The following is a 13,613-nucleotide window of genomic DNA, read 5'->3' as shown; positions in this document are numbered from 1 at the left end:
ACATTACTGAAGGATTTTTTGCTTGCTTTTAGTCTTCAAAGCTACGCACCTCTCTACGGGGAATTCTACTGTGTTTTCCACTATCAGCAGCTGTTCAGACAGAAGGGCAACTATGATGAGGGCTTCGGCCATCAACAACATAAAGACCGTTGGCTACAGAGGAATGGCACTGACATCATGTAGAGCCACTGAACAAGTATATGGTCCATTGTCTTGACATACCAGATGGTCAGACGTTGGCAAATGTGAATGATTTTCTGGTGTTTTTATGATTGAGGGACATTTTAATTAATTCAAAGATTTAACATCAACATAACGGTGATTTCAGGTAATTTCATAAAAAAGTTTATCTATTCATTTGTATCAATCCATATAGTCTTAAATGTTTATGTTGTTATGTCTGAGACCCTGATAATAGCAGTGTTGGGTATAATCCAACTTCAAAGTAATTAGTCACTGTAATCGAATTACTTTTTAGTAAAAGTAGTGTAATGAATCACGTTTATATTTTTAAGTAATTAGATTACAGTTTTTCAATTCTCAATTTTCAATTAAGTTAATTACTTTACAGTATATTCCTTGGGGTTACACATCCCTAAAATTGTATTATGTAGAATTTGAAACATAAATTATGTTCATATTTACGTTTCTTTGCATTTCTATGACAGCATAAGGATATACGCCCCCTAATAAGTCGAATTTGTTGAGCAAAAAAACGAAAACTTTTCTGTGAAGTGTTTTAGAACGTAACTTAGAAGTAAAGTAATTTTGTTACTTATCAATTAAGTAATCCATAAGGTAAGTAGTAATTAGAAGAAAAAAAAACAATTAGTAATTTGTAGTGGATTGCTTATTCAACTCTGGATAAGAGAGTGTTTTATAGCATCAATTGTAGGCAAAGATCTACCCAAAGTACTAGCTTTGATCCAAAATATTTTACATTTCTGCTTGCATGTGTCTAAATACAGTAATTTTTTTTTTTTTTTTTTTTTTACAAAAACAGCATGGGTGTCTAAAATAAATAAAAATTTGCATTTACTATGAAGTTATGTCCAGCATACTATTTTACAATTTTAATTACTAGAGAAGTTTAAAAAAAAAGTTTTTTCAGATACTTTTCTGTAACAGCTGAACATGTTTTTTTTTTTTTTTTGGAGTGTTGGAGAAACGAAATCCTAAAGGCCTATAGTGTTTAACCCTTTTCACTAAATTTCAAATAAAGGATAAAATAAGAAAATAATAAAAAAAATCATTTTAATCAATAATACATAAACACGTTTGCAGAAACATCAAAAGAAAACAGTCACACTGCTGTTTGCCTTCCTCAAGTCATTCACACACATTCATAAAAATATAAATATTTATGAAACCAAACTCCTAACACCACCAGCAGGGCCGTTTCTAGGCATAGGTGAACTAGCCTGCTGGGAGGGTGCCAAAGAGGAGGCCTCCACCTCTGTCCTCTGTGGAGATCAGTGTGGTCCTGAAGTTCAGTGTTTAGAGTCTCTGGGAGCATGAAGGTCAGGGCTCCACCCAGAAAAGTGAGGATGACCACTGGAATGGCTGGATGATACATGTCCAACAAGCAAATCAGAGGCACCAGAATACCAGCTACTCATGCTAACATAGAGTTGAGTTCCGCTCCATTCTGCCTAAATCAGAGAGTTTAAGAAAAAGGAGGTTGAAAGACAAATAAAAAAGAGCTCATTTAAAATGTCTAATTCAAAATAGTAAGTGTAGCCATTGATAAATCTAAGTGTAATCATTCTATGAAGTGAAAAAGTCACCTTGTCAAGCAGAATTTCAGGCACTTTAATGCCATCTCCTGTTTGCCTGTTTGTCAGAAGCCATCAAGCTGATTCGGGGAGAATCCTGTGAAATATATACACAAGAAATTCTGATGTGACCCATATCTGTCTGGCTATTAATAGATCATTTTTTAATATTTTTCCTGGTATTAAGCACTGTAAACCACGCTGTGCTGCTATTGAGATGTCAAACTTGGATATAGAATAATTCACCAGTAATCAAAAAAGAAAACCCAAACTGGAGCAGACAGGACCAGCTGTAAAATCCTCCAGTTGTGAATCTCATAGGCCACACCAGGTAGCAGCATCAGACCAATGGCATAGAAGCAGTGCGACAATATGGTGAAAAGGGCCCGTATAGATTAACCACACCACTCAGAACCTAAAATATGTGTGAGATACAGTTTACAGTGGAGCTGCTTTTTGGTAGAGTGATTAAAAAAACAATATAACCATGTACTGTCAGTAAATTGATAAAACCTTAAAGGGATGGTTCACCCAAAGATAGAAATTCTCTCATAATTTACTCATTCTGCTGAACACAAATAAAGATTTTTAGAAGAATATTTCAGCTCTGTAGGGCCATCCAATGCAAGTGAATGGTGGCCAGAACTTTGAAGCTCCAAAAAGCATATAAAGGCATCATAGAAGTAATCTATACGACTACAGTGGTTTTATCCACACCTATCATATCGCTTCTGAAAATATAGATTACTTTTATGCTGCCTTTATGACCTTTTTAGACCTTCAAAATGTTGGTACCCATTCACTTGCATTGAAATGACGCTGAGATATTCTTCTAAAAATATGTGTTTGTGTTCAGCATACACATCTGGGATGGCATGAAGTGTGAGTAAATGATGAGATAATTTTCATTTTTGAATGAAATATCCATTTAATAGTTCTTGCATTATTTTGAAAGTGTTCTGTCCTTCAAGAGCATTATGTAAAGCCTGTGCTTTTTCTATGTACAAAATGTACTGGCATTAAGAGGAGTCATAGGTGTTAACTAGAACAAAAGTTTTGATAGTGATCCCTGATATTGTAGTGCCAACCACAAATTGGAGGGCTATGTAAGCATAAATATTGGGGGCAAATGCTACTCCCACCCCAAACAGAAACTGCAGTAACAAGGAAAGCAGAGTGACAATACCTGTAGAAAGACAACAGATTAACCAGCGCAGTTATGTAAGCAGGTATAACTCTTTCACTGATTTTATTTTAGAACATTTAACGATTAGATAAAAAAATAATAATAATAGACAAATAAAAAACAACAGTCTAAAAAGACCAGCCTATTATTGATTATACGGTTTACAAAGAAATGTACAATTATATGATAAGGAAGTGGTCTTCATAATCTGGCCTTTTTTTCCTTAAAAAAAACTCTCAAAATGATCATAACGTGCATGATACCGTTCTAATGTATTTCAGGGATTGTTCTCTACACTTACTTGTCTGCCATTGGCCTAAACAATAGGGCTCATTATAAATCAGATTTTCACACACCAGGTCAAACTATGATCAAATAAAAACAGCAAACAGAAACTTGATAACAACTTTCATTAATAAATAATAAAACTTAGAGCATTGTATAATGCAGAATAGAACATTAGCTCATGTACATGGAAATAGTTATAAAATGTCATGAACCTTTATTCATATATTTTCATAAATTCTTACTTGAAAGTACATCAACGGATTCACTTTATATTAGGTGTCTTTAACTACTATGTACTTAAGTATTTGATACAATGTACTAATTATGTACATACGTGTTGTTGCATTGTACTTTCATTTAAAGTACCTCCATTTAATTACATCTGTAGTTACACTGTTAACTTTACCCTTAATCCTAAACCTGACCATACCTCAACGCTTACGCTAAACCCTAATCCAAACCCTAAACCTTAACTTCCCTATACCTCAACCTCAGTAGCACTAAATGTGAATCTTTTGAGAATTTTGCAGAATAACATTGTAGTTACACAATAAGTATGTCATATTGTACTTATTTTAATGTTAGTGCACAGTAGTTAAAGGCACGTGATATAAAGTGGGACCACATTGACTACTGATGTGCTTAATATAATTTAAGCATTATATGATGTTTATTATTGACAGTGAAAGTTGTTGTGAAGTGTAATATTGTGATGAAAAATGTGCACATGGCATAGCTGTAGGTTTTATGGTATTAACAGTATAATGTGATGACTAAGCAATGGCAATAAATGGTGTATAATGATAAAGACAAGATATAAACATGACACTTTGGGAAAGTATTAAGGTATATTATGCCTTAGAACACACCTTTTAATCAGTTGCGTGGTCTCATAAATAACTGTAACCACTGTCATATTACATTGTACTACTTGCTCATAATTAGACTATCTTCAAAGTGTGTAACCCATTAAAACACATAATCAGTACCAAATTACATGTTAAAATAAGGCATTTTTGGTGTAACCAAAGTATTATTTATTACAACAAAAAAAAAAAAAACGGACTAACATTTGTTATGGATTGCAAGGAATATATTATAAGGTGTTATGAATACCTTTATAAAGAAACCTTCATAATGCATATCCAGTCTTCATTGAAATGTTACTGTATCATCGCTGACAAAACAAAATAGCTAACTAGCATTTTTATGCATTTATTAAGCACATTTTACTGTAAATAGTACAGTACCTAAGTTATAAGGGTTATGCTCCCATTTGGTACATTATAACCCTAACGGAACGTATCAAACTAATAAACATCATCACCATAAATTATGACGAGCCCTTTCTGATACTGTGCAACATGGTGCACTTAAAAGCAATAAGCTTATTCAGTTGAAATATGCTGAGAACAGATCCTGCAGTGAATATGTGTTTGTTTGCAGTGTGAAGGACTTTGGATCAGCAGAACAGAATGCCCGTTTTTTGTCGTGGTGTAAACTTTTGTGATATGATTGAGGGATCAGGTATAATATTTGTAATTTTTTTTTTTTATAGGAGCAGGGCTATACAATAAGGATGGCGCGATGGCCTGGGGCCAGATTATGGCCAGTTGATGGAACTGTAACTTGTAAATACACTGTTGGGTAGATTATATGACAAAATATATGACTAAAATTGCAATCAGTAACGTAATCCCTTTGTGGTAATTTAATCTGATTACTTTTGTATTACCTATGGCCTAACTCTTGTTTATGTGATGTCACATGCATTTGAGGATAATCTACACCATTTTGACATAATGATGCTTACATGCTTTTAAGAAAACTAACTTAATGAATCAAGTTAATTAGTTTTGTGTGCTTTTAACTCTCTATTTGAAGATGCACTTAAAAAGGCACTTAAATGGCCATGAAACAAAAAACACTTTTGCACTACGTATGTTTTTTCCATAATGGCAGAAAAACGTTATAGTGTGAATTATTCTTATTTAGAAGAGGATTAGGAACAGGAATAGGAACGATTGTCTACCAGGTTTGAAATGTTTTTGTCTAGAGTTCTAGAGTTAATAATTAGTAAAGGTCACTGGATATGATGTAGAAATGTTTCACAGCTTTATACCAGTAGTGTTTAGTAACTTGGATAATAATTGAAAAGGCATGGTCTAATCATGAGTGGTGCTTTTGACATGGATTCATAAGCATGTAGCGCAGATGTGTTTTACATGGTGTAAAAATAAGAAGGGAGTTTAATGTTTTCCTCCGTGATGCCGATACAGCTCTAGGCCCTTTATCATTGACAGACACAATGTCTATTTCTTAAGGGAGAGTTTCTAGAATCATGGACAGGTACCATAGGGTGTGTTTAACAAACGTGTCTAACTCCGGCAATTTTGGCAGCACAAATACCATCTACTGCATGTTTGCTAACAAATTAATTCTTCCCAAAAATTCATATATGTGAATCATCACCACAAAAAATTTGATAGGTCCAAATCACAGAGATCACATTTTCCCCATTCTGATGGTTGATGTGAACATTAACTGAATCTCCTGACCCGTATCTGCATGATTGTATGCATTGCTACCACATGATTGGCTGACTAGATAATCCCATAAATAAGTAGGTGTACAGGTGTACCTTATAAAGTGCTCAGTAAATGAGTGTGAGTGTGTGTATGTGTATGTGTATATATAAATATAAATAATAGTAGGCCTCTTTGGGAAGCAGACACTTTCTTACTTACTTTTATCTTAATCAGGTATGAATACACAACGTTGACTTGATATGTTCATTCTTTATTGATTTTAAAGCATTTTAAGAAACATGCCTTAATTCATAACAAGCCAGAGAAAAGGATGACTTAAGTGAACATAAACTGAAGAAAAATAAATGTATCTTATTATTTTATTCTTATTTGTGTTGCTTTCATTCCTTACAGTAAACTGATTCTGTCAATACATTACAACACTGTTCCGCATTTTGGCAAAAGCAGATGCCAGGATATACGTGCGACTGTATGAACTGCTATGCATTATTATATTTGGATATTATTCAAATATAATAATGCATTAAACAGTACTATTAGTTCTAAACATATTATTGTGTTATCCATCTTTTAAATTGCATAGCATCCCAGATGTTCATAGTTTCTTATTAAAAGCAATACTTTATTTCATTAGCGCTTGAATGCAAGTGGGCCAGTTTTGTTGCGACAGTACAGTCAAGAGGAGGATCTGAAAAGGCAGGTGTTACATTAATTTTTCCACAATACTTGTCTTTAAGTTTCCTCCTAAAGATCTTTCAAATTCTTCCCAATAAAACTGGAAAATAAAATGGGGGAAAAAGTTTGAAATTATTTAATAATTAGCCAATTATAAAAACAAATAAAAAATGCCAAAGGGAAATTCTGAAAATCAGGAGAAATACTGCTTTAAGAGAGAGGAGTGATAATTAAAATATACACTCCAATTATTCCAGGCTGTTCTCAAAGCAGGTGGCAATATGTTTAAAGCATCTTATTTATGTTTTGAGATATGCTGCATATGTGTTAAGTTAACAGCCTCTCAAAGAAACTCTGATAGATCAAGGTTAGAGCTGGCCTGCTGAAAATAATCTGACACATTGAATAAAGAAAACTCTTGTGATTATAGGCACCCTTGTAGACAAAGAAAAAACAGCAAAACTCACAAATGTGTCTTTTGTAGCCAACACCACCTCCCATCACCTTATTTATGAAGGACACAAAGGCCATGAGTGAAACATCCCATATAAAATCAACTCAATGCCAAATTACACTATTTACAATGTCCAATCAAGTTAATCCATCAGAAATACACATGAATACTTAAAGAGTTCAATTCCAGAGCAGAAACAAAGCCAAACACCAAAGTTTCATCAGAGAGTATCACAGCTACTTTGATGAACTTCTAAATTACTTACAGAGAGACTTATAAAATGAACTGAATTCACAGATAAATGTGTGAAATTTAAATACAAATTCACAAATGAATATGTAACCAACCTATAGCACAATATACTGTATAGTATGTAAAAATATGTAGAAACCAACACACTCTCAAGGCAAAACCATCAGGATTTGTACGACTTCTCCAAATTTGGCTAATTCGTATGATATCGTGTGACTGCACTCATTTGAATTCCTACAACTTTCAATACAGCCAATGACATCGCTGGACATTTTTTTCCATCTAATACGCGACAATGACTTGCTTCTGTCACACTCAACAGCTTCCTATCAGGTTTACACACTCTACTGATTGGTTAAGTTTAGATAAGGGGTTTGCATCCGGTAATTTGCATGAGATGAAGTCATACGAGTTTATGCGAACAACATCGTGCGAGACCATACGAAATAGCCAACTCGTAATTGATGTACGAGATCAAGTTTTAATGCAAGAACTTGTGTTTCAGAGCAGAGTGGGATAGAGCCATTTGCAAATTGCCCTGTACAGACAGCAAAAAAATAAAAAAAATAATTAAAACCAACTTTTAAAGACATATAGAACAATTTTAGGATTGTTTTTGGGGCACACCATGTCACTAAATAAACAATTCAAACTTTGCCAGCAAATGTGACAGCTGGCTATCAGATTCAACTGCCTGCTGCATTGTCTTAAAGGAATATTCCAGGTTCAATACAAGTTAAGCTCAATCAACAGCATTTGTGGCATGATGTTGCTTTCCACAAAAAAACTTCAACTTGTCCCTCCTTTACTTAAATTTTTATCTTAACTTGATTTGAACCGGGAATATTCCTTTAAATTACTAATCTGCAATGCAATTTAAAATAAGAATATTTGTAGTGTATGGACACTAGCCAGTGTACAATGAAGAAATCAGAATTTCCATAAGAGAAGGGTAAACCTAAAAAGCAAAATTTTAAATTCTGTGATTTAAAATTATTCAAATCAAGATTTTGAATAATTTTTGAAAAGCTAGTTTAAGTAAATAATGCAAGTGTGTGTGAGTAACAGACTGACTAAACACACTAGTTGCTTGTCTTCAAAGGCACAGGAGAAATACAGGTAAAATAAATGCTTTTGTAGCTGTTGTAACCAAATGTACTTATTTTTACAGTAAACTCCAAGCATTTCACTCCCCTTATAGGCACTCATATGCACACATGAAGATGAGGCATTTTTAAATTTTTTGGGTGTTAGTTTAGATTGTGCAAACATAGGACAAACATTGTAGAGAAAACAAGAGGAAATGAAAGAGAAACGTAAAAACATTAAGGTTATATCTGGTTGTGATAATTGCATCCTTATGCATATATCGTAAACTTTATTTTTTATTGATTCCTACAAATAATGATAAATCTTGTTCAACTGTCCTCTGCAGTTGAGCCATTTGGAGAAATCCTATGGGCTTTGCTCTTTGGCAACAGTGGTTTCTTTTGGGTAATTGAGAGAGGAAAAAATATATCAACGTGTCATTCTGTTGGTTGTTGGTGTTGGTTTGTTTTCACATTTGTAGGCAAGTCATGGTCCCGCACAGAGCAAAAGTTTAGCTAATGCTGAGTTGAGCAAATCCCAAGAGTTTGACATCATCAGGAATATCAGAACCCTCAACCCCGGAGGCCTGAAAAAAAAAAACATCACATGTCGTGTTATAGCAGAACAGCGCTTAGCATTATCAAACAATGGCATTAACCTAACTGTCTGTCACTTACCAGCTTAAAAGTGACATTTTTATTGGAATGAGGCTCTTCGACAATCTTCTGCAAATTAGCAGCAACTAAAATGACATAAAATAGAAGTTTAGGGGGACAAAAGTGTTGCCTTGACATAATGATAATTCCTATTAGCAACCTAGTCTCATAAAATCACGTTACTATTACTCAAGTTTTGCAAAATCAGGGTTCCCACTCTTTTCAAGGCACAATGTCCAGGACATTTTATGTGCCCTACGGGTGTAATATTTAAGCAGAAACACACAAAAGGTCATGATGTATGTTGTGGTTATTGAATGGTTATTTTTTCTGAATTTATTACACACATTAATTTTGAAGAGCGCAGCACATGCAGATGATTATTAATTTGTTATTGAAAATGACATTACATTCACAACCCGAGGTGTAAAGGCAGCATCACCATGCTACCCTTCAATGTCAAATTTAATTTTTATTCTTCCTTGTTCTTATATTAATGCAGAAAACAACGCCCTAAATGGTATGACAGTTGTGGAAACGGCTACATGACAGTTTGGCTTGTCATATATTCAACTGATCCGATCAATGTTCAATGGTAATTATTTATTGTTAAAAGAGTGCGAAAGCTTTTGTACCTCTTTGTACATTTTTTAAAACAGACTTCCAAAGTAAAAAAGTGATTTGATAACAAAATAATGTAAAGTGGAAAAATAATCTGTATCGGTCTATGGTTTTTGTTCAAATCGGTATCGGACAAAAGGTTTCATAGTGCATCCCTAGACAAAACTATACAAATTTGTGTATTTGACACCTATTCCACATCCCGATCATTACCACATTTTTTTACATGTAACAAAAACCATGTTAGCCACACAGTCAAAACTTTTATTATTTTCCAGGACATTAAGGTATTTTTCTAATTTTCCATGACTTGCCCAATTCTGGAAAACTGCATTGCAAAATTCCAGGTTTTCCAAGACACGTAGGAACCCTGAACATAAGCTTTGCATGCCTCGTTCTGCATATCGAACAACAAGTTTTATTAACTTTCACACAAATCACAAGTAAAACGGCAGATTGACAGTTCATAAACGTATTTTTCGTACAATGGTATCTTATGACATCGAAACACATTTACTATAATGCATTTCACAGAGGACACATTTTAACACTTGCACTAAATAACCAGCTACATTTACAAGCTTATTTTAATGTGATAAAGTTGCATGGTATCATTGGACTGTGATCAAGGATGAACAGAGTACGAGTCCAGCAAAAAAAGCGAGTCGATACATAAAATAAAAGTATAATAGAAGCTACACGCAATGACGTGGTTGCTTCAGCCATTACGTTTTTCATCTCACATTTGCTTTTATGATGCTACTGGTTAGGGTTAGGTATAGGCTATTGTTGTCTGTTTTGTTCACCTCACATTTGCTATTATGACACTATCATTTAGGTTTCATTAAAGGCTTTAGGGTTAAAAACTCCATAGAGCATTAACCTTAAAAAGATAATCGTTTTGGGAGAACATTTAACTTGCTTTTAGCACCCCTCAGTGGACAATTCACTTGCAGCGATACATGATACAATTCTAACTGCAGCGATATATGAACCACCATGCAAAAATGTTGCCACAGTCAAGTAATTTTCATGAGATCAGGCTGGAGAATACAAGCATGTGAGCAATGTAATGAATGTTAGATCCGTTTTAAACAGATTGAATCTAGCAGAACTCTAAATAGGTTAACTGATCTCAAAGGAATTTTTTAGGTTCAATATAAGTAATATATTCTACTCAAAAAGACGACATTTGTGGCACAAAGTTAATTACCTCTCAAAATTGTTTATTAGTGCATCTACAATAGAAGTGAATGGGGCCAGTCCATTAACAGTAAAATACTCACCTTTTCAAAAGTATAGCCACAACATATAAACATTATACATAATAATATGATTTTAGTATAATAAAACTGCTTACAAACTTTATCTGTGTAAAGTTCTATCTAATATTACAAATTAATTGATAAAACAGCATATTGCCGGTAAAACATGTAATCCCAGTAAGAGATTTTATCACACTAAAATCATGTTAACATATACAATGTCCACATCTTGTGGCTATACATTTTTACATTTGTTGTCTTGCCCCATTCACCTCCATTTTAAGTGCCTAACTGTAACCATAATTTTTGATGCTTCTTTTATTTATTTTTTTATAAACCAGGTACAAATTTTCCGTGGTTATCAACAATTGACTCAATTGAGCCTTTCCTGTCAAAACAAAAACAATGTTGCTGATTGAACATCCCTTTAAATACTGGCTTGCATAATGTGTATTTACTGAAACAGCATAACAAGAAGTGATTATTTGCATTGTGTGTAAACATATGTTTGGATTGTGGTTAATCTGAAAATATGTGATCAGAATTCCTTACCTATAACTAAATCTCTCCCATCTACCAAGCCGGCCGATACCAGCTCTTGAGAAACCCCATCTGCCGTGTCTATGGAAAAAAAGAGATGCCAATCTTTCTTCAGCAAGAACTGTTTATAGTGTTTCTATTTTTAGTTTGATATAATATGTAGTGTAATCTTATATCTTCTTCAATACCAAAAAGTATTTACTACTAGACCAAGCAGAACTGTAGTACAGCAAAATTTCAGCTGTTCTAAAAAGATTCAGTCTGATTAACAAACTTCAGGTCTGGCAAATTATAACATGTTGTATGTCTGAACTGACAATGTTGTTGATCACACAGAGAGAGGCTGACTGTTAAATAGCTGATCAGCTCTGTTCCAGAGCACACATCATCCTAGCATACAGTAGTCATTATAGACAGCAGAATAAAGATGTGCTCAGGCAGAACAGCATTCCCACCTGTCCCATCAGACAGTCAAAAATAGATGTTTATCCTTGAGGCAGTCTAAATGCACATGACACGAAATGTTTTATTTATGGCAAGTTTTAAAGGCTTGTAAAATCATGACACTGAACTGACAAAATGCAGTGAGTTAGGGTTCTTACAGCTAATGAGAATGCATCAATGGGCATCAATAAGAAAAGTATTAGTCCAGTCTAACTTGCTTTGGCCATTCTGCTGGAATAGGAACTGATTTAAAAAAAAGGATGTTTAGGAAAAACATATTTGATTTTGACATGTTTAAGTGGAACAGAATAACTGTCAAAGTTCGTGGTAAATCATATTGATCGAGATGTTTCACGCCCTTGACAGTTGTGAAAATGGTCAACCACAATTTCCTCCAGATTGTCTAAAGACTGGAAAAAAATCTGATATTTTGAAAAAACATTTGCATTTAGAGTCTCAAGTGAACATATTTAAGACAATTATTTAAAGATGAATTCTGTAATTATGTCACCAATAGTGGCATCAAATGGAATAGCAACAATAGCATCTTTTCAGTATAAGCACTTCTGCCTTCTTCCATTGGTCGACCAAACAGATGCCATAGGTTGAGCCAATGCTGCTGCGTCAGTATGGTCGGGATGCTCAAACGAACTTTTTTTTTTGATAGCGCCAGTGTTTACTACAGAGTCCATCAGAGGACAGGCTTGGAATTTGTTTTTATCTGAAAATAAATACGTTTTGCTTTCCCTCGCAATAGTTTTGCATTCACTTGCATTCAATTTACCATGGTTTTACTACAGTGACCATATTTTAACCATGATATTCATAGTGAACCCATTGTGATAATACAGAAAAACAAAAACTATGGTAATAAAAATCATAATTTTATGGTTATGTACAAATACCATAGTTTAACTATGGTTTTACTATGGTAATATTGTAGACTGTAGTAAACATTGTTTTTGGTGGAAATAATTTTTGGAAAAAAAATTATTTTTGTCAGAAACCATGGTTTTAAAACAGCATACTAATTCCATATAGGAACCATGGTTTAACTATAGATTAACCATGGTAATTATTGTGGCTGATATGGTAATAATAAGAACACCATAGTATTTGTAGTAAAACCATAATAAACACAAAATTATGATTTTTAAACCATGGTAGATTTATTGCGAGGGCATGCAAAACTGTTTCAGAAAAAGAAAATTACCGCCTTGTCCTCTAAGGGGCTCCATAGTTTTCACAACTTTTTTTGAGAAATCAACCTACAAATGGCTTACTTTGGTGACTCTGCATACTTAGTTGGGTCAAGAGCAAGTATTTTACGTTATATACATTTTTTTTTATAAATACACATCCCTTTTAAGAGTATCTAGCTTGATGTATTGTTGCAAGACCATTAGCTGCCAGTCAGTATAACAATGACATTATCAAGTAGTGTGGAAATCTATGAAAAATCAGCATTAGGTCGCTCATACCTCTGCCAGGCATAAACTCAAATCGGATGTCATTCAGCTCCTTTTTCAAGTTTCTGTAGGACAGGAGGCGAGAGATATATGGTGAGCGGACTGCATTCTTGTACAGCTACTGTCTACAGCAATGAAGACTCATGCAGTTTCAAAAATTGCTCAGCAGTGAATGGCACTGCCACTACATCATCTTGTTAGCCTTTACATAACAGCGAAATGCATAGTTCCATTCAAATGACATATGGTCTAACACAAAGAAAGGATTAGGTTTCAGGTTAAATTCTAGATGTAAAAATAATTCCTCTGAAACTTTGAACATAGTGCAGTAGCTAAACATAGGATGGTTG

General features: G+C 34.0%; 1 protein-coding gene across 1 annotated transcript in view; it reads right to left on the bottom strand.

Annotated features, from left to right (window-relative positions):
* Positions 1 to 6,010: 6,010 nt before the first annotated feature.
* Positions 6,011 to 13,613, bottom strand: part of LOC127634003 (serine/threonine-protein kinase OSR1-like) — a 71,136-nt gene continuing 63,533 nt past the window's right edge. Inside the window, exons 15-18 of the mRNA XM_052113391.1 lie at positions 13,276 to 13,328; positions 11,363 to 11,431; positions 8,946 to 9,010; positions 6,011 to 8,854 (exon numbers count right to left, since the gene is read on the bottom strand). Of these exons, the coding sequence (XP_051969351.1) occupies positions 8,780 to 8,854; positions 8,946 to 9,010; positions 11,363 to 11,431; positions 13,276 to 13,328 (262 nt within the window). The 3' untranslated portion in view covers positions 6,011 to 8,779. The remainder of the gene's footprint in view (positions 8,855 to 8,945; positions 9,011 to 11,362; positions 11,432 to 13,275; positions 13,329 to 13,613) is intronic.

This window comes from Xyrauchen texanus, chromosome 41 (assembly GCF_025860055.1).
Source record: "Xyrauchen texanus isolate HMW12.3.18 chromosome 41, RBS_HiC_50CHRs, whole genome shotgun sequence".
Taxonomy (NCBI): Eukaryota; Metazoa; Chordata; class Actinopteri; order Cypriniformes; family Catostomidae; genus Xyrauchen; species Xyrauchen texanus.
This window is presented reverse-complemented; position numbering and strand designations above follow the sequence as displayed.